Consider the following 27,000-nt stretch of genomic DNA (forward strand, 5'->3'; position numbering starts at 1 on the left):
GATTTTGACCCTAGATGTAGACTACGGGTCATTTACAACGGCCAGCCAGCAGCTGATACTGGAGGTGTCACACATCATTTCTTCACTCAGTTATTAGGTTTGATTGCAACTGAGTTTTTTGAAGGGGAACAATACAAGAAACCCATCTACAATGCCAATATGGTTGCATGCGGCATAATGAAGTTATGCGGAACTATTGTTGCGCATAGTGTACTTCTCGGTGGTCCAGGCCTGCCAATTTTCAGTCCAGGGATATATCACTACCTGGCAACAGCGAATTTAGAGGAAACAGTCTCAAAAGTAACCATCAATGACTGTTCTCCTCAAGTAAAGTCCTTCATCGACATGGTAAATAACATATAGGCTAGATAAATAATTTTCTTAGTAGAATTTACAACTGACCTGCAAATTAATGTACCTCACAAAATAAACATGACTTTAATTTGCCCAGAATTTCCTCAAAAAAGTTTACATATATGCAATTCTGTTTGTTTGAAATAATTTTGTATTGATTTATTACATTGTGTATCTGCTTTCATTCATACCTTAGTTCCCATTGAATCCCTTATTCCATCATGCCATTCACTACTATAATTTGTTTGTAGTGGACACCCTGTTCAGTCTTTGTCAGAGAGTATTTTTCACTAGTCTATTACCTCAGATTTATTTTGCCCAAAGTGGCATAATTCAGAAGGTAATAGTCATATTTTACTACTTCTATAGGCTGCACAGGCAGTAGTCATGTAGCCACCCTTGATGAAGATTTGGTGCTGTAAATGATGGCAGACTGTGGTCTTACCTGCAATTTGACTGTAAGTTCCTGGACAAGATTTGAATAGACCTAATGAAGAATCCTATTACCACTTAAGGATTTAAACCCGAAAGACAATGAAAATACATGTACCTTTCCCAGACCAGAATAGATTTCAAAACAAGTTTACATCTCCTTCCAATTTTTCATGGATGGCATGTAAATCATGATGATACAGGTTGGATTCTGCACACGTTCTGCATGATTGGTTGAAAGTTCAGTGTTCGGCACTCTTGCTTATTCATTTACGCAAAATCTTAAATTGATTGACATGAATGATTTCTGAACAAAAACGTTAAGGAAATTATTCAGCTGCCAATCTGTAAACAAGAAATTTTCTTTAACTTTCATATGAGTTTGTTTATACATGTACCTTTAAATAATTCGTAAGTTTGTTCAGTAAGTCGCATCGTGGCAACAGTCGACTCTTCGCTCATTGCGAGTTCTTTGCTTCTTTGCGTAGCTCTTTGGTTCCCAACCGCCCGAGTAAAAAAAAAATATTTAAAAAAGAAAACTGGAGCAGGGAAGCTGCTTTTCGCCACCTTTTCGTCATTCATAAATCACACGTATGAAGCGACCTTAAACATGCATTTGATCGAAGTTCGAGATGGAGGGGATTCCAGATGGCCTATAGCCGAGTTACCATGTGTTACTGCAAATGCCTGTACAAGGAAAAATGATTTGAGCTCGAGACCGTACAAGCAGCCGACCAAGCCTGTGTTCACCTCTAGTGCTGCTGCTACGTACTCAGTCGCCAGGACAGTAGAGAGGTTTCTGTTAGCGGGCTAAACACCATGCACATCACGACACGATTATTGAGGGAGATGTAAGGCCGAGGCAAACACATAATAGTTTTGAGAAGCACCAGTCTGGAGAAGCACGTTGTTATCGAAAAATAATTCTAAAAAATTATATATCAAGTGATCTCCAGTGATCATCTTTACTGTTGTTCCGTTCGGTATCAATCTTTGAATTACTGGTAGCTTCCGGATATTCATAAATTCTATCAAAATAAGCCACTGATTAAAGAAACATTAGGTATTATTTCAGTTTGTCAAAATGAACCACTGGTAAAGAAACATTATGTATTCTTTCAGTTTGCCAAAATAAACCACTTGTAAAGAAACATTATGTATTCTTTCAGTTTGCCAAAATAAACCACTAGTAAAGAAACATGTTTTATTTCAGTTTGTCAGACATTACCAGAGTTCACTCATGATCAGCAATCTCGGACAAAAGTAGTTGGGACAGTTGAGCTGGATAACGTATCACCCATCCCCCTGATAAATGTTGGAAAATGTCGCGATTTTTAACCGTGATTATTAATTATCACCTGATTGTCAACATTGTGAGCTGGAGGAGGGGAGAACTTGCTTGGTGTCCCAGGATTTTTGTGCGCGATTGAGGGTTGGGCAAGGTTAGGCTTCCTACCACAGACACGAAGTACATTGTATACCTCGGAAAAAAATGAATTGCCTCTGTTGTGAGTGTGCTTGTCGTTTGAAAGACGATAATTGAAAACAACAATATAAATGATTTCGTTGATGCCTATACGTTGCAATGGCTTGTAAAGAAATCGCGTGTGTTCGATGTTCTCAGTGGGTGGTCGCTTATTGACGTGAAGTGACAAATGTAACCACTATACCACTTTTTCAAAAAATCTCTTCAAGAGCTTCTAGTATACAAAAAACCGCACTATACAGGTCTTGGATGATGGAAAATTATTGGATTAAGAGATCTCGTGGCTAAGGGCATTATTTCCTTAATTTTCAAATGTGCACAGGAAGAGGAAATGTTTCAGAGTTTTCCGTAACTTCCTTTTGCGGTGTACCGTTTTTTTTCTGTCATTTCTGGGAAAGCTGAGAGTTGTAGAAACGCCCATCCCTTATTAAATCAGTATTCATTCCTTTTCAAAATTATCAAATATAGATTTCGCACCGTTTTTAATCTGCCGAGTAGAGCACCGGCTCTATCATTTCTTAAGGTAATTTTTTCAGACTGAGGCTTAACGTCCTTTTGCTTTCAGTTTGGTTTTGCTCTTTCAGCCAAAAACTTTTTTAGCTCTTAAGTTACCATTTCTAGCATTTCACTGAATCAATTAATCCGTACGTGACCGGGAGTGCATACAACAATCTTGTCCAAGTATTATCCGAACGACTCTCGGCCTGGGTTATTTTTAGTATGCACTTAAAAATTTGGGTTAATCTCAGCCTCAACGTCGTTCTTAAAATATATTACACGACCAAGTTGGCAGAGGGCTAAGCAGTTTTAAAAAACCAACCAATCGGATTGCTCTAGTGACGGTCTAATATTTTCCAAGTATCATGGACCGGACACTGTACCAAATGGTTCCACATGACCAGTCCTGAACGTTTTCTTGTAGTTTTATGGCTTTCTTTTTCTACAAAAATTAACTTAGGCTTTTCTGCTTTCTTCTGACTTTCTTTTTCTACATTCTGTTTGACGTTGGACGCAATTAAATGCTATGGCGGCTCTCAGAAAATATTACCCCCTTGAAATACGTGATTGTAACTATAATTGTGGTGGGCGAGTTTTCCAAAACATTTCTCTTTGAGCAATAAACCGGTCAGATTAACATAACTTGCTGGCGCTGTACTAAAACATATCGGCCCGGCTTGGTCTTCTTTTACGGCTGACCTCACTGCGCTCGGACTGTAAACCGTACCGCGGGCCGATATTCAGTCCCAGAACGGCCCTCGAGCTATAAGTAAATGTGATTGATAAGAAACCCGACAAACGGCTATTGACCAAACTTTCTTAAAGAGACAGTTATTCCCGTGGTTCTTCGCCCATTTCTCGATGCTTCAGTTAATGAGCTGCTACATCCTGGGATGTGCCGTGTGGATCTCAAAGCTTTGCTAAGCTTGTCTTCCCACCAAGTCAGTCAGTATGACTTAAGCTTTTCCTTTTCTTGTTCCGCTTGAAAACCCGCGTAATCGTTTTCAGACTCAATTAAAACCGCGCGGTGCCGCCACATCTTGTGCGGATGGTCGATTCAAATTTTGGTGTCTTGCTTCATTGCGCCTGATCCAAAAGCCGTAGTTATTTATTTCTTCATTTGTTAAACCGAGTTTCAACAAATTCATCAACTAAATTAAAAAAAACACACACACACACAATGGCGACAGAAGCATCCAAAAGCACCAAAGCACCTATGAAACTAAGAAACTAAAAAAATTATGAATAAATGATGTACAATATATCTCTCTATATAGTAAATATAATGTATGATAGGAGCACGAGAGTTATATTTCGAATATTGGACACATGATGTCAAACTACATTTTAAATAGCTCAAAAAGTTTCTCTGAAAAAAGTTTAAACTATTATTTTAAAAGTAGAGATACTATCAGCCACCCTGACATGCCTAGTTAGCCTGGGCCATTTATTCATTCTTTTCTGCACCCTTATCCTGCATCAAGTTCGATTACATCATCGTATACTATTTTAAAATTTTTTCCCAGTTTTTTCCAGATCAACATTATTATGATTAAGCATTTAGATAAAATGCGAGATCGATAGCACGCTGCACAAAACTCATCTGGATCAACGTTTTACAACAAAACATTAAACCAAACAAAGTGACACAAATAATTTTGTAATTTTCTTAAACTCTACTAAATTCCACACGTGGAAACGTATTTTTATGTGGATCACGCAATAAAGACTTGTGTTACACCTTGTCCAAATTTGGTAGCTGAGTCACAAAATCACGCGGTTTCTGAGAAAAAATAGCCACATTTGGAGTGTCGTTTTGCGAAGAAACTCTTTACGTGCTGGTGGATTTATTTGTCAAGATTTTGACAAGAAAGCATGAGAAAGACTTACAACTTATTTGGCCACTGAAATGCGATCTGATATTCTTTAGAGTCTTTAAACTGTTGTTGCCACTAGATCGGTCGTCGACCTGTTTTAAAGATGGCTGCCTTTAGCTCGCGCTTCGTACAAGCCGACAGTGATCAAATACTGCCGTGTTAAAGCGTTGTCCCTCAAGAACTTCAGACACTGCGTATTTGTGCTTTTAGGAAAGTTCCCGGACCTCTTTCGGGGCTCATCTACCAGGAGCTTGCCATTTTCTCGCAACTTCTTGTATAACAGCTTGAAATGTTGTTTGGTTTACCTTCTGGTGGTAGCACTACAACATGAATCTTTGATTTGTAAACCGCTGATGTTTTACAGGATTATAACTGTTGTTTAGATGGATTCTCTCTCCTTCTTCATGGCATTCCGTCGCCGAATTCATGAAAAAATATCCACAAACACCTAACGATTCGATGTTCTTCGTACAACAAAACTAGTCTAACTTCACGATGTTGATGTAAACCATAACCACTTTTTCTCAGAAACCGCGCAATTTTCCGTATTTTTGTGATTCAGTCCGCAAATTTAGATACACTGTAACGCGAGTCGTCCTTGCTTGATCTATATGAAAATAACTTTTCTTGTGTGGAATTTAATGAGGTTTAAGACAATCAAAAAATTATTTGCATCGCTTTGCTCGTTTTAATTTTTTGTGGCAAAACGTCGATCCAGAACAGTTTGTCCAGCGTACTATAGAAAACTTCACCTAGCTCTGCGTTAGTTTCAAGTTCCTATTATATTCATAACTTTTAAACAATGTCAACGTTTACCAAAACATTTAAAAATGACTATGAATCACAAACAACACTGAACATTTTCAGTTTTTACCCACACATGAAATATGCTGGCCATCGCTTTTAAATTTTGTTTTTAAGACGCCAACAAATGCAGTTCAAAAACCTCTATATCAGTTATTTTGATAACCTTTGTATAATACCGTTTTATGGGCTTAATTTTTACTTCACTCTTTCTTACAATTAGCTCTGAGTAAAGATAATAACGCAACCCTCACCTGGACAATATCATCATCAAGCAATTTTATTTCATTTCATTATTTGGCTTTTTTTTCACACCTGATATTTTAGGAGAGATGATAATAAAAACATGGAGCGAATTTTCAACATGCCTTCCATATCAGTTTTTTTGTTTGTTTGTTTGTTTTTTTGTTTTTTGTTTTTTGTTTTGTTTTTTTACCGTGGGTGATACCATTGTTTGCCAAGTTTGGTTGTTTTTTTTTTCTAATAAAAGTTTGTTTTCCTTTTCTCTGTGTACAGTTTATATAGAGACAAAACCATCAAGAGAATTTCCAACATGCCCTCTATATCGAATGTTTTAACCCACTGCTATCTTGACTAATATCGTTGTTTGGTAATTTTATAGTTCTGCGATATTGCAGTTTTTTTGTTTACAGTTACAGTCAATGACGAAGCTAGGAAAAAAATTCAACATGCCTTTTCTATATCAGTTGTTTTAATCCACGCCTTAGGTCATATCACGAGCCAATGTTTTTTCTTTCGTACTTATAAATAGCGGGGCCATTATGAGAATTTTCACACTACACCAGCAATGAATAACGGAGGGAATTATCAACATTTCCTTTGTCAGTTGTTTGTCAGTCACACCTGGACTGTGAGTTGCCTATCATGAACCCCAAATCCGATTTGTTCACCTGGCGTCTTCTTTTCTTTTTCTTTCTTTCTTTCTTTTTTTTTTTTTTTTTTTTTCTTAGGTCTGTTTCCGAGTTAGATAAGCCCATTTGGAATTTGACATCATTTGCTAATGATTCAGTTCCAGTTTTAGATAACGAGACAAATATTGTTTAGGCGAATGCTAAGATATTTGCTTATCGCTAATGACAGGAAGGCATATTTAGAAAAAGAACTTCCGTTTGGCAAGTCGTGATTCAATACAGTAGAAATTCGCTTGAAGAAATATTGCCTTACTTTTCAGCATTAATTTTGTTCATGTTTTGCTTGATCATCGTAGGAACAGAAGCATCTTTGAACAACTGCTTTCCTCTAAAAGAAACCTCCCAGTAATTAGCCAATTTCCGTCATATGGTTATACTTTCAGCAGCCATCGAAGGGTCCTGTCAGATGAAATCCGTCTTGTTAGCTTAAAACAACACAGGTTGACTTTCCAACTAACATTCGCCTTTTCTTTATTGGCTTCCCCAGAAGTGCTTCCCGCAGCTTCACAGTACCTCAGGCCATTTTCCTATTTTATGCATGCAATGTGATCCCTTTTAGACATATCTGAAACAACATCAGTAAGAGCAAGGCCAGCCGAGAGTGTCTGTCCTTCGTTCTGATTACAGTAACAATGGTGAATGCTTTCGAAAGTTTTTTTTTTTTTTAGACGGCAGGAAGTCTTTTTCGTTTGTGGTTTCGAAAGTTGTGGCTACGTGGGCAACTGAAAATACGGAGATATCAACATTTGTTCTTGATATTTTCCTTGAATGAATTACTATCTCTCCCGAGCTTCGCCTACTCCTTCAAGCCCCATGTCACCATTTCAAACGTTATACGACCCTATACATGTAGTGGGAGAGTATCATTCACTAAGCTCTTCAATTTCTTCGACTCTACGGGGGCAGCTGACGGTCATTTAAACTAAACTGGCATTAGTAACGCTAGAGACCCTGCCTTGTCTGAAAATGTACGCGTAGGAGTCCCGGAGGAGTCTGATATCTATAATTATTTTCTTTACAAACCTCAAATGAAAGGAAATTTCAAGATCCACATATCTTCACGTAAAAATTGCTGCTTTTAACCTATCTAAAATAACCAAATTACTAGCCAAATGTCAGATCTTCCGTTTATTACCCAGTATATAAATGCCAAAGTGCGCTCTAATCGACTCTAAGCTCGAACGCCCAGCAACGTTGATTATACTGAACAATAAGCGTGACCGCGCGAGTTCTTTGGAAGGATAACGAAATGCATTGCGTCGTTGTTTCTTGAGGGAGGGTCTTGATTGGCGCTCGTTGCGGACGCCCACCAACTGTATGAGGCCTTGAGTTAGGACAAGCTTGAATGATTTCGGCTGTGTTTGAAACTGGGCGAATACGAATTGGACCATGATGAAGAATCGATCGAAACCGTCACTCAGACTTAACAGTATTATGTTGTTTTTTTTTTGTTTGTTTCATGCAAAGCTCGGAGAGACAGAGAGCGAGGCATTAGAGTAAACGGCGTGTCGAGTTTCATGAAACTGATAAAATATTTTGACCACTTCGTTGCACGTAGAAAACTGAAGCGGAAAAGTCTTTCAGTCGAACATGTCCAAGTTCAGGCGAGATAAATTTGGTCGGCATTGCTGCTGCTTGCTGGGGAGAATCGCTTGTCATAACAACATATTTGGATTTCCCTTCTCCGGCCACGGCATTTTGAAAACGTGACGGGTGTCCCTCTCACCGATAAAAAGGACTCCAAAATTCTGCTAACTTTTGTGCTTACTCTTGGCTTTATTCGTCTTGAAATGTATCTCGAAATATTCTAGGATAATGAAGGATGAACAAAAGATCAAGCCAATATTGTTGTCCGCCTTCTGAGCGCAGTCATTGTTCAACTGTTTGCATTTGTGAAACTCATAAGACGAAGATAGGAAACCGCGCTTCAGGACTTCCGTCTTCCGCTGATTAATAGACCGTGTTCATCTGATAACTTTCAAATTACGAGACATACAGAAAAATCTCATGAGATTTTTATTTCTTGAGCACGTGGGTCCCTCTTTTTGTGCCTTTCGCCTGAACTCACGTTTAACGTAACGATCGAAAACTCAGAAGAATCCACCTTGTTCTGGTCGTTTCCAGAAGTTTGCGCTGCGTGACATTGTGGCAACTTAGTAAGGGAGGGGTGTGTAGTTCCTGTCGGTTTCTTTAGCACTTGGTTTGAGTCCCAGCGATTACCAAGACTTTTAAACTTTTCCACGGTATATATCACAGTTAAAGCTTACAACTTGTTAAATGAAATGTTTATTTGAGGCGTTTTAGAGAGTACTAGTCAACACCCCAGTTGCCCTCTCTCCTGCGTTGCATAATCATTGAATCAGTGACGTGTTTACCTGCGTCTCAACTTCCGTCCGCGCCCAATATTTGCGCTCGAGCAGTTCTATTGTCGCTTCTGTGACGATGCGCTATGTTCATTCATTATCTCGATCTAAAGTTAGCGTGTGTCAGCCGACGTTGAAGCAAATGTTTAGCGAAGGTTTTCTTAATTGAACGAACGGGAAGACTGCCTAACAGACACACAACTTCACGGTCCTCTTCATAAGAGTACTGATTTTGACATTTCTCTGTACCTCAGTTCAGTGCCATATTTGTGTAGATGGCGTGTTTTCAGATGCCAATTGTGTCGTTTGTAGTTATTCTGGCTTTCCTCTGCCCACTGCGAGGTAAGTGGCTAGAGTTCCAAGTGATTTTGTGCCCTGTGGCGGGTATTACTAGCCGTAGCTTAGGGTATGGATTATTACGTATATTTAACAGAGTTCGCACATTACCCAAAATGTTTATGCTGCGGCAGATGATGAGTTGTTATTATTCGGGCATACTCATTTTATTGAGTATGAAGTTTAATTATTGTGAGTTCATGACACTTGCAAGGCCGCTACCTTTTGATTGCCAAGATGTTCACTTTTTGTTCGATTGCTAGATCCCAAAGTCCAGATTCTAACAATCCCTATATGAAATGTCACCATAGCAAGGGAAATGGACAACTTCGTGCAATTCCACGGGTTGCCACTTTCAAGGTTCATGTCATTAATTTATTGTTTTATTATTCATAAAGATACCTGGTGAACTAATTGCAAGTTCGCAGCTGTCTTTATGTAACATCAAATTACTTCATTTCTGCAGTGAAATTGCGATGTCGCCTGTCAATTTTTTTGCGATGGAGCGACAGAAACCATTTCACAACTCCCATGCGTCATTAGGAACCATTATTAGGGTCTTGTTTTAGAACTACCGATTTAGGATTTTAATTTCGTATTTTAACTTGCCTCGAGTAAGAGTTATTTGCATGGTAAATTTTACATTATTTATGCCATACGCAACATAATGATGGCACAAATATGAAATGAACTTACTTATAAAGAGAGTTTCACACCGCCCGTAGCTTTCAAAACAGTCCAAAATGTATAAGGAAGTGAATTTCGTCTCGCGGAACTCTAACAGAATACTATCGGAAATTCTCTCTACCTAGAGAAGTCTATATGAATCTTATTGCCATAATGACGCCTTGTAAGTGTGTGGTTTACTAGGGACATATGGATAAAAACATGATCGTACTCATCGATAGCGAAAGGCACTTTATTAGCAGAGGAAAGACTCTGTTCACTGGCTGTGTGTTATCGATGAACGTGAGATAAATTCAGCGTTTGAATGATAATTACCACATCCGGTGAAGACTTCACATTGAAAAATATTATCTGGCGGTGTTAGCGAATACTTCCGAATGTCGTAAAAACCTTAGCCGTTTGGTATTTTTGTGATAGACCACATTAAAAATCCTGTGGGTTTTTTTTATATTTTCAACATAATTGAACGACGATCTCTAAAGGGAAAATAGTGATAATTCATTATGCGGATTGTCCGGCGACCTGCAAACAATGCTATTCTATTGTATTTATCAATCTTTTCAGCGTAGAATAAAAAAGAAAAAAAAATAAACAAAGACAAGACAGCCTCTTGCGGCCAGTCATTTTCTGTAAAGATTCAAATTGTATAAAAAGAACATGATTTTTTCGGATTCTGAGAAAATGGCTGTTTTTATATCAATGTCGAAACTTTTCGGCAGTACACGTACGTGTCATGAACATTTTAACACAAACATCTCACGGAGCAGAAATAGAACATTTTGTATTTAGCGGAGTAGAAGTAACGATTTATGCATGTATACATTGTTACGCATTTTTAACCAATTTAAGCGAAAGGTCACTATTCTTTTTCAAAAAAATCTGAAAGTTAAATAAATCATCTATTGCCGAGGTATGTTTTACTCTCAATACTGTTAGCGAAATAATTGAAGAACATATTTGAACAGTCGGCTCACGTTCTTCATCGCTGAGTTTTTTTACAAAAAATTAGCATGCGCTATCCAATTCTGATCACGTAAAATTTACCAGAATTTATCTGCATTCGTAACTCGGATTTGCTTTCGTATTTGAAAAAAACAGTTCAAGAAGCAAAGTGAGGCAACTACTCATTCTTTATAAAAATTCAGCAATTTTAGCATTGATTTTATATAGACTACAGATCAATTTTCCTACATGTAAATACAATGACAGTGCTATTTACTTTGTATCAACATAACCACAGTTGCTCATAATTTTTTCCAACAAGAAAAAACATTATTTTCTGTTTAATATTCCTAGCCTATTTTGCGTTTAGGAAATGTTGCTTTAACGTCAAAACTAAAAAGTAATTTAACAAATATTTCAAGTTCCTAAAACATAAATGAACTTAATTGAAAATATAGATTACTCCTGCTTCATTTTACAATCTTGAGTAAATAACTTATGTTCATGTTTAGAGTCCCTCAGGCAAGTTTCCCCTTTTTGTGTGTTGATTAACACACAGAGATTACAAGTAGTAATATCACCTGACTCAGAAGAGCCCATTGAAAAACAATTATTTTGCAAAAAAAATTTCAGTTGAATTTTTATCTGTATATATGCAAAATCACACTTACATAACATAATTACTGATAAAAATTTATTTAATGACAAGTATAATAATTGAGTTTTTACATGTAAAGGGAACATACTATTCGAAAAAAAAAAGTACAATGGAAATAAAATGATTTATCAATTCTTCTCCGTTGTAAATATGAAAATAAAAACTTGCCACAACTTTCCTTGTCTCGGGTATTTTGTTTCTTCCATGTAAAATTATCTTATATTTTTTGGCAATTAACACCAATATTATCATAAGCCTATTGATGCTAAGTTGACAAAGGTATTACTACATAAAGCAGTTAGATAAATTATCAGAGTACAGCTTGCACGTGTGAATCCATGCAACTGAAACAAAAATAAATCAAAGAAAAATTTTCTCATGTCTCAATTAATTTGAAAAAAAAAATAATTGCTTTCAACTACATGATCACATAAAGATAATATTATTATACAGAGAGAGTCTAAAGAAGTAAACATTTCTATATTGTTTCAACAAAATAGAAAATATCCATTGAAAATTAAGTCAATAATGTCAAAAAAATATTTTCTTTGAATGCTTCAACTTTTCATCTACGTGACTACTTAAATAGAATCATACAATTTTTAGTGCTTGAGGATGTGCTCTGACAGGTGAATAATGACATTTCAAGCAGAACTTACGCAAGCATGTCAATTTAATAGATATACAAAATTTCATACATGGTTTGAGAACTATTGTTGTCAGTAAATTTGTGATAAATCTTTTAATGACCAGTGATCGCTGTAAAGCTAAACATTATAATTCAATTTTCCACACCCACAGAACAGGATTAAATACTAGCTGATGGCATTATCGCGTACACTGTACATGCATCTGCTCGTGAAAACTATTAGGCTGACATTGTCACTTTGTCATGTTAACGCTTCGGAAAGTTGAACTTACAGTATACCACAATAAATTGTAGTGGGAGGTTCTTGATATGGGACCCAAAAACTGCTGCAATTAAATTTAGAGCCCTGTTAATAAGTGTATGCAGTATGCACTGACTATGTGTTAAAATATGGTATCAAAATTTCTCCTGAGTAATTTTCATAAAACTACTTCATTACTACATAGATGTTTTAAATTATTGTCGAAATGGCACCTAACACTTAATATTCTGTATTTGTAGTACTCACAGATGATACCGAGTTCAGTCTCCTTGAGCCTCTGGATACTCGGCCGAATCGTTACATACTTGCTGCACTTGGATACTCTGTAGATCTTAACTGTCAATTAAACGACCCATTAGTTGATGTGCATCTAATACAAGAGAAAAAGCCAACAGGGTCAACTAAAACAATTGAACTTGAAAGGGTTCCAGATGGAATCAAAGTTACACAGAGTGGACAAATATTTACCATAAACAATGTTGAAGAATCTGATAGAGGGACATATCATTGTAAAGTTCAGTCAACAGTTTTAAAGATAGAGAAAATTTACCCTGCCAAATATGGATCAACACAAGGTAATCAGTTTGTTTGTAATATGTTGAGATAATGCTCATTTCTTACTTTTGACAACTTGGAAATGTTCATGTACATGTACATGTAGTTTGTAAAGACTGGATTGACCAACATTTGCAAAGTCAGTATATTATACATGAATTGTAAACATTTTATAAATGTTAATGTCATACATACCCCTTGCACAGCTGCTGCAAAAAAATAATGAATTAGACTACAAGCCTGACTTTTCTAGAGGGAACAGTCAATGCAGCATAGCCGTTGAATAACTGTCATTGAAAACGAGGGTCTAATTGTTTTTCAATTAGTAGAGACTCTAAAGGACTACAGCACAAAATCTACAATTTCGTGTATTAAATTAAGCCTAAAATTAAGAATAATTTTCAGTTTCAATAGTAGCACAGGTAATTGCTGTCTATCAGTGAATAGATATGTATAACCGATGAGAGAAGCAATCAGATTCACAGACTTTTCCAATAGAGCACAGTAAGTTATATGCAACTGTTTACAACTTCTCTTTAGATAGAACTTAACCCATACAAATGGGCACATTATACTTATTTATTAAGTACAAAATAGTGGTGGATATTATTGGATGAATACCATTGAGTGGTAATTACCACAGAATCTCGGAATATCCCATAATATAAGTTGGGAAGTGAGATATTCCATAGATATGACAGTAATATATTACCATGAGAAGGTGTAAGCATAACCATTTTATACCATATGTCATAGAAAATACAGTGGCCAACAAAATCTGTCCAGCTCCCACAATGGGATGGTTGGGCATACACATTCGAGTATATAACAACTTTCAATGATTTTGATTGGTTGTATTATCTATGGCATGGTATAAAATGAAATTATACATAAATTGATGTTTTTAGTGATAATATTACTTTGCTGTAGTCTTTCTATTTCACTAACCGAGTATTGCTATTGGTTTTTTTTTAGAAAGTTATATTTCTTCACATTCTATACTTCCAAGAAACAACTCAGTGAGTGAAGGAGAAAGTACCACCTTCACCTGCAATGTAACAGGAAAAGGCATTAAAAACGTGGAATGGTTCAAAGACAAAATGAGACTTCCTAGCACATTTTATCAATCTGGCAACAGCTATATTAGTGATCTTCAATTAACAGCAGTAACTGTTTCTCAAGCTGGTGCTTTTGAGTGTCGAACGACTGTTGTTCCCACACGGTTCAAAGGCTACCAAGTTAAAACAGGAATGTTGTTCATCAAAGGTAACTGGACCGTGTTTGGGTGATTTAGATCAGTTGCATATTTTTATTAAGTTGACTGATATTGTCAAGTTAAAGAAAAATTTTATTATGAATAGTCAGTGTGGAGACTATTATACTCTTCTTCATTAAATTAATATTCTTTGCAAATCATATTTATCTCAGAATTTCACTTCCTTGCCAAGAAGAGACCATATCAGAGACTGTTTGTTGGTGACCCTGTGACAATTAATTGCAAGACAAATGACCAAAAGGCATCACCCTCAAGTTTATGGGTGAGGAAAGATACAAATCCAGCCCAAGAAATTGTCCCAAATGGTGGAACAATTACACGGAGGGGCAACAGATTTTACTTTAGCAGTTTAGCACTGGATAATGCTGGTCTCTACACGTGTGAAGCTACTTTGCCAATCATAAATAAGACCATTGAAATGGGGGTCACAAGTTTGTTGGTCTTCACAGGTAACTGATCATGAACAGAAGCAATACTATATTGATATACCATTAGTATGGAATAACAGTTCACCAGGCAAATTGACTGGCTGTGGATGCAGACAATTTTGCCAGTCTAGTTTGACCACTTAGAGGAAAGTTTTTCTAAAAAGAGGTCCAGTTCAAAACGTTTTTCCTGCTTGTGAAAACCAGTTGCCCTCCAGGTGAAAATGTAAATGAAACCCCTGGATCAAAAGTGAGACAATGAAAAAAACTTCTCCAAATTAGAGTTTCAATTTCAGAAGTTGGTCTCAAGCCCTGAGCAGATTATTGCAATGTTTGTTGTATTAGGTCATTATTATAATGATAACTGTCTGTAAGGTTACTGGCCTAAAATGTAAAGTTCTATGTAGACTACCTTTGTTAGTGAAAAGACATATAAAAAATTCAAACTTCCAATCATTATCAACCCTGGAGCACAACCCATGTTTTTTTCTCTCTCTCAAGTGTTAAATACCAGTTGTGTTTCTATATTGTTACCAGGTGACAACAGAAATCCTCAAGCTCAAGTGTACCCTTTGGATAAAGAAGCCCTTCATGGGCACGACTGTAATTTTTCATGTCAGGTTCCTGGTGATGGCATCTCTATAAAATGGTTAAAAGATGGTGTAGACATTCCAAGTTATAAAACACACAGGCAACCAAACAAGATGATAAGAGGACTCAACTTTAATGAAGACATTCTGATGTTAAAGAACGTCTCAAGGGTAGATGTTGGCAACTATACTTGTGTTGTTACAACATCACAAAACCAAGGTTATTCTAGTAAAGTCACTGCCAGACTCTTATCTGTTAAAGGTATGTCGGCTGACAGGGTCACTGCACAAACTTTACAAATTACAAATTTATTTAGGTGGAATAACTGATATCCAAACACAAGTTACATTTCAGCATCTTAATAATAATAATAATAATCGCATATTTCCTCAGGATAACCCTTCAGTACAAAGTACTGTTATCAACGGGGTCCTGCTAAGAATTAAAAACTAATAAACAAGAATTATTAAGATATAAAAAATAAGATACATATTAAAAACCGTTAAAAATACAATAGAAATTACAAGTAATAATCGTCTAAGGCTTTCCTAAATAAAACTCTAGAATTAATGTTTCTTAAACTTAAAGGCAATAAATTAAAAATCGAGGCACCTAAGAAATAAAAACTACATTCTTACATTACGTTTTGTACACACATAGAATGTTCTTCAGAGGGGTGGTGGCCTCATGGTTAGTGGCTCAACTCCTGATCAGGTGGTCTGGGTTTGAGCCCTAGCCAGGTATGTTGTGTTGTGTTCTTGGGCAAGACACTTCACTCTCACAGTGCCTCCCTCTACCCAGGTGTATAAATGGGCACCACCTAATTTAATTCTAGGGATAACTCTGCAATGGACTAGCATCCCATTCAGAGGGTAGTAGAAATGCTCCTAGTCGCTACATGCTACTCAGAAACCAGAGATAAGCGCCAAACTGATGGGTCACTTGGCTCACATGCAGAAGTTTCATTTTACCTTTCATGTGAGAGAGCAACTGTTATTGAATAATGTTCTGTACTGCTCTTCACAGAGTGTCTTGATCCTGACAACAACAAAAAGTTTACTGACCCAGCCAATATCTATGGCTACTATGAATGCATACAAGGGGTTCCTGTGAAGAAAAATTGTCCTGTAACATTCAAATGGAACGAAGTGGAGAAAGTCTGCAAGCATCCACTATGTAAGCTTCAACTATAAAATTTATGTCTGTAATGCTGTAGTATCAGATACATATATAGTACACCTTTCCTTCATTTTATTATTTTCAGGTCTGCCCTCGTTATTAATAGTGGACTTTCTTGGCTTTTGTGCTCAATGACAGTGGGAGTTTTAATATTCTAGAAAAGAGGCCCAATAGCTATGCTGCTCTTTTTTCTGAAATAATATACTTACTCTAGTCTAGTCTAGTCTCTAATCTAGTCTAGTCTAGTTTAGTGTAGTTTAGCATTATTTTTGCCATAATATATATACAGGGAAGCCAATAAGGCTTATGTAAAGCACTACCTTTAGAGATACCCAAGACTTTTAAAACAAGAAAAAATGCTGTCATCAGCAGGACAATTAAATTTAAATGTATGGAGACATATATACATCTTTTCTAACTCACATATTATACTGTAACAACCACCACAAAGAGCCCCCCAAAATTTGTTGCTTCTTGCTGCCCCACACCCACTTCTGAACACTTAAGTTAACTTACTTTCAAAGTTACAAATGTCAGCTGCTCCCAAGATGGAATAGGTTCATGCATGGACTTGTACATTGTACACTTTGTTGATCCAAGAGTCTAAAGGGCAATCGATTTTTAAAATGCACGGCAGTATCTTAATTACTCTCCCCACTTCATGCAAATTAAAAAAGACAACTTTCATGTGACAGTGTACCTTGCTATTTTACAGCATGGCTAGTTGACCACGACAGCAGAACTCATTATCTCATCCCAGGAGTGGCCTTCTTGTTGGACTGCCGTCTTAATAATCCAAATGTCTCAGTTGAACTACACAGGAAAAAGCTAGGCGAGCAAAGATTTCAAAGAGTTGATCTGCGGATGGACAGATTTGTTAAACAAAATGGCCAGAATTTCACAATAACTGGCCTCCCTTCTAAGGGCCAGTTCAGATTTCAATGCAGGACTGCTGGGCAGGCTGGTACACATGTTCTTCCGAAGGAAGTGAGAATTGAAAGAGCTCAAGGTTTGAAGCAGCCGTGATTTGAACATTGTTACAGACATGCATATTTATGCAAGTTAGGTTCTTAATGAATAAAGAAGAAAAGGTGCTTGATGCTAGTTCAAGAACTAGTCTATATGGGTATTGGTCTTTTCTTTTGACTGTACTAAGTTTAGGTTTCACTAACGTTTGACGTAGAAAAGCACCCATAGGAGAGAAGCTAGGAAGAAGAGAACATTTGAAGTAAATTTCTTCATGTGCAATATGAAAGAAATTCACTGGTACCAACTCTTGTTTTTCCTGGTAGTGGTAGCTGGGCCTTCGAATTATAGTTGCCCTAAACCATAAGTAACTTAGAATTATGTCTTAAAACTAAGACTATATTCCAAGCAAATACAAATCCTGCTCTACAATGAGTACAATACTATTATTTGTGTACAGTATGTCAAACTGTTATTGTGAAATTCGTGACAATTTGAATAACCTAATCACCATGCATGTATAAGGACTTTTCTTTTTTATTTTTTTTCCAAATTTTCCCAGGAAAACCTGTTAACTCTTACGCTTTTTAGCCTAGACGTTCTTTACTGTCAGGCAGTTAAACATGGGTTTTTTACTGTATTGGGAGTTTAGCGCAATACAGTAAGTTTAAGTTTAACGCTACAACTTACAATGTGCACAGAAACACTTTTCAACTTGCAAATGTGGCCAGCGAGTTGTATAAAAAGTTTCCCCCTTCTTGCTGACCATTTCAATCGAACCACACAAACTATATAAGTTACATCAATCTAATTTTGTGATAATAATTGTGTTGTATATCTGTTTTTGTGGCAGATTTCATGCAAAATGTTTTTGTTGAAACAATTCCTTCATGTTTCCGTGGTCCACTGGATACAAACGACTCCATCGATATAGTCTGCCATGTACTTCATTATGGAGATGTCAAATGGTTTAAATTAGATCAAGAAATTACAGGCTCAAGAGTGAAAAAAAGTCCCAAATACCGCGATAGCCGCACGGGTCACTGGGGATGGAACAGTACTTTGATGCTTCGTAATGTAAGAAGAAGTGATGCAGGAGCTTACGTGTGTTCGAAAAGCAATGGATATAATAAGACAGCTAATGTCACTGTTTTCATTGATGTTGCAGGTAAGCGCAAAGCTCTACAACGCATTTAAGCTTATAAAATGTTAAATAAATAGGCTTAAGTAAGCTCAAGCCCGTATCAAGACAGAAAAGAATTCAGGGCACTGATATATGTAAGCCAAAGGTTTCGTCTCGCAGTGGGAGAAAGTGATACCCTGCACTTCTGTACAAAGTCAAGTTTAAAAAATTATCCACATAAGCTCAAGTGTTTTTAAGCTTACGTTTATAATAAGCTACCTGTGTTGGAGACTGCAATTATTTTCGCAAATTTCCAGTGTATGTCTCTCAGGGTGGTTTTTAACTTCAGAATCGTTTGAAGTTGCCTGTGATTCGATACTTAGTATCGCTGTGGTTTGACTTATTCTGTGCCCCGACTAACACAGTCCCAAAATGGCGACCTTTTAGCGAAACTGGGCGGTAGTGCGTCACGTGATCCCTATGATATGGTACAGTTTTGCTATTTTTAGAACAAATTGCGCCATCGCATGCGGCACACGGGCGTACATGCTGCGAGCATTTTTGCCGATGTAGCGCCTGGGAAATAGATTCCGAAATTCCCGAAATCTTTGATGTTTTTGGTCCCAACTCAACGGTTTATGTCTGTTGGAATTTTGCTTTTAAAAGTATTTTCGCCGTAAGCTACTCCAATCTGAGTGAAGTAAGACAGTATCGAATTTAGGTATGTCCCGCTTTATATCGCTGACCAAATTGTGTTCCGCTGCTTCTTTTACAAGAGCTCCACAATGTACTCCACGCTAAATTTCACATATGTTGAAGATTAACAGCTTTTCCACAACACAGCGAAAATCTAGCTGGATATAATTGGATATAGCAGCATTTCAGGACTTCAAAGTTTCCCTCCTTTTGCCACATGCTTGCGGGAATTTTGCAAGAGTCTCTCGCGCCCGAAAAGTAAAAAAAAAAAATGCAAGTTTGAGTTTCGCCTGAATTGTAAGCAACGCTTGATGTTTGATCAAGGCCCAATAAGTTTAGGTCTGTAGATACTGCTCAGTTTTGTTTGTGTAAAAACCCAATAAACTGTCTTTTGTCCATGACATTATTATTATTAATATTATTATTAACATTATTATTGTTATTAATAATATTATTAACATTGTTATTATTATTATTATTATTATTATTACTTTTATTTTTATTATTATTATGCGTGTTTTGTACTATCAGTAAACATGGCAAATTGGACTTCCGCACTTTTGTGTGAACTTTTGGCTTTGGTCAAAATTGTTGCAGTATCTCAGCACGAAAGATAACCAAAGAAATCTTTGTCAAGATTTGTTGACAGTCGAAAACACCGGCTTGGGCTCTGAAAGTGCATGCGCTGCACTATGCAAATGAACTTCCTAATGTGCGCGTCAGACTTTCCTTTCAAAAACTTTTGCAAACTTGCCAAACAAGGAGAAACAATAAGAAACTATCAAAAACAAGTTTTGGTTATGATTAAGCATTGTTTGAGAAACTCACAAATTAACTCGATACCAGAGTAGAGAGTTTTCTTACATAAGGTTTATTCTTAAGTCAGAACAAACGCAAAAGCTTTATACGCGAACAACTAGCGCGAGCAGATATTACTCAATCACAGCGAGAAATTGAAGTCTTTTTTTCGACCCTGAAAAACTCACCTTGTCCATTAGCTCAGAGAATAAAACTACATATAAGCGCCCTTGTTCTTATTCCCTGCCTTTGCTGTGAAAAATCCGCAAGAGAATCTCGCAACTCTAGTCATTTGATCACGCAACAGGACAACATCCACGCGAGAACCCACCTAATGTGCGTGGATCCGCGCGGATATGTGTCGTCAGGGTGGCGCAATTTGTTCTGAAAATAGCAAAATTGTCTCATATCATAGGTGCGCGCGAATCCCATCTTGGGACGATTGTGGCTCCTGATTTTAACCAATCGGCGCAAACTGTTTGATTTACTCAATGGCGAGCTAGAAATTTCGGAACTTCTGAAACGGTCGTAAATGTGTACGTAATGGGACGGAAATTTCCGGAGAAAGGCTCCCGGAAAATCCTAGAATTGCTAAATTTTCGAAATTCGAAGCAGAGATACCAGAGGTATTTATACACAGTGAAACCTGTATTATGCGGACCCCATATTAAGCGGACACCCTCTGTTAAGTGGGCACCAGCTGAAGTCCCCAAAATTTTCTTCCCACATTTACTGAAGAATAAACCTGCATTCAGCGGACACCTCTGTTAAGCGGACGAGGACACCAATAAAATAAGCCATTTTGATGTGAAGTTTATATGAAATAATTCATATACGAACTGCGGTTGTAGATGAAAGTGAAGAATGAGCCATTTTGTTGCACAAAACCTGCAATAAGCGGACACTTCAAGGGCTTTTTACTTCTAAAAGTTCAGCTGAGACTCCTTTAACACTGTTCAGCGATGTCATGTTAAAGCTAAGTAGATTATACCAGATTGATGCTTTGATTGTCTGAACATTGTGCTATGAGCAGTTTTTGATATCACACTGATCTACACTGTGTTACAAAAGAGTTAATAATTAGCTATTATTGCACAATATATTAGAACCTGTTTTGAGCGGACACCCTGTATTAAGCGGACACATATGGGGGTCCCAAGGGTGTCCGCTTAATTCAGGTTTCACTGTACTTAACGAAACCATTGGAAAGTCAGTATACCATCTGCGTTTTCGCTCTATTTCCACAGATCACGCAGATGGTTTTCCATATTTATGAGTACCTTTTAACTATATTTTATGCAATGAAGATGTATCAATGATTTACGATGTTGAATTAATTTTCAGAACCCTCACCTGCAAGAGTATCTGGCCAAATGCAATCCCCGCAAGCTGTAATGGAGGATTCCAATGCCAGATTTCTGTGCACCGTAAGTGGATCTCCCCGTCCTACGGTGAAGTGGCTGAAGGGAACAGAAACTGTCGCCGTGTGCGAAGGCAAACAACATGGCAGCTGTAGAATCACAGCCACAGAAGGTTCGAAATACAAATCTTATTGGCGGGACGAGAGGACGTGCATGGTACAACACTCGAATGGACCAACCAGCGGCAGATGGAGCAGTTGGTTAAATGTTTTGAGGACTCGTTCACCGGCTGATGCTGTTAATTACACTTGTGTCGTTGATAATGACTCGGGCGAACCAGACAAACGGGTTTCGTTACTTGCGATCATTGGTAAGTTTAAGGGACGGTCTGGATGGGGTTTGGTTCAGCCGGGCTGAGAATCGGTCCAAATTTTAACTTTAAACAAGAGCATTTTCTCATTAAATCTTCATTGGTGGTCGCAATCCTTCTAACTAATAAGGCCATCTCCGTAGAATGCTTCATTTAGCATGGCCCTCTCTCGTAAAAGTGAGTCGAGCCTTCGTGATATCTCCCCCGTGACTTCCATTTTGCATGGGCGCCACTATCACTCTAAAAGGTCTTGCAGATGAACCGCATTGAACTTGAACACTCGAAAATTGGGAGCAGATAGTGAATCGAATTAGGCCCTGGTTATCGTAGGTTACTAGTTAGCTTAGTCGTAATCTCATTATGGCAAGTGCTGTGCTAAACTGAAACCTTTTTCGCCATATTTTTGTAGTTAACCCTGTGTTAGTAACCAGCAACAACAATGGAGAGCCGGAAACGCCCTATGTCGTTAAAGACGAAATAGAAGAGTTAAACTGCACGACCAAACGTAGCTTTCCCTCAGCTAACTTCAGTTGGCGGTACCAATCATTAGACTGTACAGATTCCTCGAACTGCTCACCAAACAAAAAGTGGAAGCCAGTTTCAAGTGTAATTGGACGCGTAGATCCACGCTCTCCCAAGACCAGCGTTCTTATTGTACCACCGAACATTGACAAAATGTATTTCAAGTGCACGGCAGTAAATCCTGTAACCCGTAAAAAGGACTCCATAGTCTACAAGTTTTTGCGAAGAGGTAGATATCAGTAAGCCCCGTAAAAAGTTTTGATATTTAGTTTCGAAAGCGCCAACTGTCCATTTGAATTTTCTTTGGCCAAACAATAAGAATGTTATTGACCAAGCTCGGTAGGTTTTGTGTGGAAGAACAACGTTGTTCTTGTTTATTTATTATCCCCACTGCGCACGCGGTCTGACTTGCAATCTTGTTCAAGATTCTCTTATAGACTTGCCGCCTGGGCAACGCTGACAATATTGGTAACATTTTGTGCGCGGTGGAGAGGGCTCGAAAGTTAGTATATTAAGATTTGCCTGAAAATATTAATTAACTTAAAACGAAAAACACCAAAGAGATAATAATAAACCCTAAAGGATCAAGAATGGTTGAGGATGGAGAAGAGTAACACGGTTTACTAATGACGAACTTGAAAAATCTAGGCTAAACTTTTCAAGATGCGCAAACTGTGAAAAAGCTCCTTTAATGTCACCATCTTGTTGTTATGCATCAGGAAAAGTGGATCCCTCTGACGACCTGGTATTAATACCTGCTTCTTCGTTTGCAAGAAATGAGGGTGAAAATATTACGCTGCGCTGCGAAGCTAGCATTGGCAGGTTCAGCGAAGAGCCATCCTGGAATAAAGATAAAAAGACCTTAAAGATCGATCAAGGCCGGATGAACGTTAAAAGATGGACAGATCAAAAATTGATAAGTCAGCTACACATTCAGAATGCCACGTTCGAGGACGCTGGTCTTTATGAGTGTAATGCTGTGAAAGAGACAGGTGAAAGAGATCAAAAGTCCATAAGACTGACGATTAAGAGTAAGTAAAGAAAAGCCACTATTTACCGTATTAAGCTAAAATGCATGATAAAATGATACTCTCAACTTGATCGTTTCTTAGTCTAGTCCCTGAGCTCTGCTCTATCTACAGAAAGTGAACCCTCCTGGGCTCAACCCGTGCGTAAAAAGGGGAGGGTACAGTTGAAGACTGGACTGAATTCTTTTCAGTGTGATACTGTGTATAGTTCCAGTTGAGTTCATTCCATTTGGCCCTGGAATCTATAAAGAATTACAACGGCAATGATTTACATTTGTTGCACTAGCCTTGTTTTCCTTTTCTTTATTCAAGTTTGTAGATGTATTCAATATAGCTGAATTCAATTTTCTCTATTACTGTATGTATAGCCTACGAGCAGGCTCGCGTTGGAGCGCAAGCGCGCGCGGCGTACCCGCTAGCGCGAAATCGAGCGACGAAGCCGCGAGAACGAGAGGACTCCTACCCACCGGGTCGCTTTGCTCTTCACCGCTCGCGCGCGTAACTCAAAGGTGAGCCTGTTCGCAGACTACTGTATATAGGTCTTAGCATAGAAGAGCCACACCCAGTGGCTACTATTACTATTACTATTACTATTACTATTACTATTACTATTACTATTACTATTACTATTACTATTACTATTACTATTACTATTACTATTACTATTACTTTTACAATTACTATTACTATTACTATTATTATTATTATTATTATTATTATATTATTGTTCTTATTATTAGGAAAGAAATTACACAGTGACTCACATAAATAAGCATTCTCTGGAGCTCTAACGTTAATTTTCTTGCGAATTTTATTGCAGAGTTGGCGAAACCCTCTGTCCTTATAACTCCGAATATGACCATGAAAAAAGGTCAGAGCGTTGAATTATTCTGTAACGTCACTGCAAATCCTCAACCGAAAGAAGTCGTTTGGACGAGAAACGGAGAAATAGTAACACCGAAAAGGACCAAGGTAAACGACTGCAAGCAGCTAGTAAGTGATTTCTACGAAGTAAAAGACGCAGCTGATTCTAGTGATGGAGTGTGGAGATTACTTGTTTGCTCTCCAAGCGATGCTCAACACACTGGATCTTACAAATGTGTAGCTACAAACATCAAGGGAAATGGTTCTGCTACAACGCATTTGGACATTTTGGGTAAGTAAAGGATCGTTAAGTTAATATGGTCTCTACAAGAGAAGACTTAGCCCGTAGTTTTCATTGTCGAAGTTTGAAATGTGAAAGGTGAACTGATCAACAGGACACGAGCGTATCTGAGTCCCCGACAGGAATCGAACCCATGCCGTCCCGAACATCGGGCGGGCGCTCTAGTTGTTAAGCAACATGACGCGTAATTGCATTGGACCATACTGGTGTCACTATCGAGGAGGTCTTAAAATGGAAAGGTTACGCTTCGCTAGTTTTCGTCTGTATAATGGCAATAAATAACTCTTCGATCGCTTTAAAGTTATTCATAAACGGAATTCGTTCTTAACCTGTTTAGGCTATATCACGTAGCTACGCGCTCTGAAAAAAAAAATTGGCATCAAGCAATCTTCTCTTTCTTCCTTACCTCACTGCTTGAGAAATGGACTTTGTCAGAGGAGACTGCAAATTAAGGTGACTAGTACCGTCCTTCAGGCGACATAATACGTCTCTGTACGTTCTTTTCTCGTAGAACGGCACTCTTTCATTGTAAAGTTTAACGAACTTCCTGTTGATATTTTCAGAAAAACCAAAATCATTGGTGACGTTTTCTGAAAACGGCAGCACGTTAACGCTGACGTGTAACGCCACTGGTAATCCTGTTCCTTTAGTATACTGGGAGAAGGACAACGGCGATGGTCAGTTTGTTCCGCTTGAAGGTACTGAGGATAAGCGCCACTTGGGCCAAAATGTTATAGAGGTGGAACTATCCGAGGAGACTTACGGAACGACGTACCGTTGTGTGGCGAATAACACTCAAGATCACGATTTCTATGATTACCCCCTCCAAGGTGGGCATCTTTTTGCTCTTATCTTTTAAACACATTAATATCAATAGGCCATAATCATTTTCTGGGTATTGGACTGGAACTAGCTTGCAACTGAGACTAATGCGGGGAGTCTGTTCAAATGCAAATGACATTGATTTCTATTTAATGTTATTCCACCGCGTGAGTCTCTATTGTAAACTAATTCCACTCCAATACCAAGAATACGAATGTGGCTTATTGAGTTCGTTGTGGAAATAAGCAAGTATTGAGACAATGATGTTAACGCCCACATCATGGAGCCTTCACAGCTCGTAGATGATTCTTCTTCTTCTTCTTCTTCTTCTTCTTCTTCTTCTTCTTCTTCTTCTTCTTCTTCTTCTTCTTCTTCTTCTTCGTTCTTCGTTCTTCGTTCTTCGTTCTTCGTTCTTCGTTCTTCTTCTTTCTTCTTCTTTCTTCTCCATATCTTCACAACTTCTGCATATTTAATTTGTTCAGTTTTTAATGCCGTGCTCTCTCCTCCTTCAGGTCCCAACGTAGGAGAATATACTGGTAACCGGCCAGACAGTAAGGCATTTTCAAAGGGCGCCATGATCGTTGTGATCGCTTGTAGTAGCTTTTTGATCTTGTTGCTTCTTTTGATCATTTTCATTCTGTATCGACGAAAGAAGCGGTATGGCGGGTTTTTCATCTTCACACTTCCACCTTCTCCTGATTACATCATGACGTTAGACCCCGAGAGGTCTTTGTTGGAGCAGACAAACAGACTTCCCTATGATGCTCAGTGGGAATTTCCGAGGGAACGTCTCTCAGTAGGTACGTAGTGTGTGTTGTTATCATTGCAAATAAAAAGCCCAAAATGTGTGTACGGTGACAGCCTGGACACTAGAACTTCGAGCAGGACTGAAGACAACTCATCTGTTCTTTCCGCCCAGTACCCCATTACACCCATATCCATATCCCGAACCCTATAACCTGTTTTACAGGTTACAATGCGCCTAAAATGCGCATAAATTATCAGCGTTCGCCCAGTATACTTGAAAATGTAGCGTAACTTACTTTCAAACTTACACCACGGCGTACCGAAAAATTAAATACATGTATTGTACTTCTTATTCTTCTTATTACTTTAACTCACAGTGAGGCCTTTGGGATCAGGAGCGTTTGGCCAAGTATTCCTTGCGCAAGCGACTGGTATTGTCGCGTTTGATCCCCGTGGCAGCACGAAGCGTAAATCTGGTCGCAGACGGTCAAGGTTTGGATCCACAAGTCGACCTTATTACAATGACAAACGGGTCACGGCAGTTGCGGTGAAAAGTTTGAAAGGTACACTGTTTATCATTCATCGTGATTACCGTCTTCTTCCCACTGCGAGCAACCTTAAGCAACATTTCTCCAAAAGAATTGAATGAAGTCTTTTGCAGTTATTTGATGAGTTGGATTGTGATCATTTTTGCTAAGTATGCTGTGTACAATTTTTGAGTTATTTTTTTGTAAAAAAAATACCTCTTAGTCGGCGCGTCGAGTATGTTATGGACGGGTCAATGGGTGAGTGAGTGAGTGAGTGAGTGAGTGAGTGAGAGATGTATGTATGTCACACCAATCAGATTGGATCTACTATAAACAGCCAATCAAATTTCTTGTTGTAAAGGTAAATGGTATGTGAGAAGATCTGATCCCGATAAAGTTCAGAACGGCCGTATTCATTCTTCTATAAAAGAGGAGGAAGTATTCATATATTGGGTCTACTTCGACATTTTCTGTGGGTTAGGCTGAGGATTTTAGTTAAATGAACGCCGGATGAGCCTTGAGGTTTGAAACAGTTCGTGAGTTCGTAGTATGCAAATGTAACGAGATAT

General features: G+C 38.0%; 1 protein-coding gene across 1 annotated transcript in view; it reads left to right on the forward strand.

Moving 5' to 3' along the window:
• Positions 1–8,396: 8,396 nt before the first annotated feature.
• LOC145497022 (uncharacterized) overlaps positions 8,397–27,000 on the forward strand; it is a 26,161-nt gene continuing 7,557 nt past the window's right edge. Inside the window, exons 1-15 of the mRNA XM_081476797.1 lie at positions 8,397–9,088; positions 12,520–12,855; positions 13,811–14,101; positions 14,264–14,560; positions 15,074–15,388; positions 16,154–16,303; positions 17,022–17,315; positions 18,126–18,440; positions 21,234–21,620; positions 22,030–22,371; positions 22,862–23,173; positions 23,991–24,326; positions 24,899–25,165; positions 25,670–25,957; positions 26,282–26,467. Coding sequence (XP_081332923.1) covers positions 9,022–9,088; positions 12,520–12,855; positions 13,811–14,101; positions 14,264–14,560; positions 15,074–15,388; positions 16,154–16,303; positions 17,022–17,315; positions 18,126–18,440; positions 21,234–21,620; positions 22,030–22,371; positions 22,862–23,173; positions 23,991–24,326; positions 24,899–25,165; positions 25,670–25,957; positions 26,282–26,467 — 4,183 coding nt within the window. The 5' untranslated portion in view covers positions 8,397–9,021. The remainder of the gene's footprint in view (positions 9,089–12,519; positions 12,856–13,810; positions 14,102–14,263; positions 14,561–15,073; positions 15,389–16,153; positions 16,304–17,021; positions 17,316–18,125; positions 18,441–21,233; positions 21,621–22,029; positions 22,372–22,861; positions 23,174–23,990; positions 24,327–24,898; positions 25,166–25,669; positions 25,958–26,281; positions 26,468–27,000) is intronic.

This window comes from Orbicella franksi, chromosome 9 (assembly GCF_964199315.1).
Source record: "Orbicella franksi chromosome 9, jaOrbFran1.1, whole genome shotgun sequence".
NCBI classification, from domain to species: Eukaryota; Metazoa; Cnidaria; class Anthozoa; order Scleractinia; family Merulinidae; genus Orbicella; species Orbicella franksi.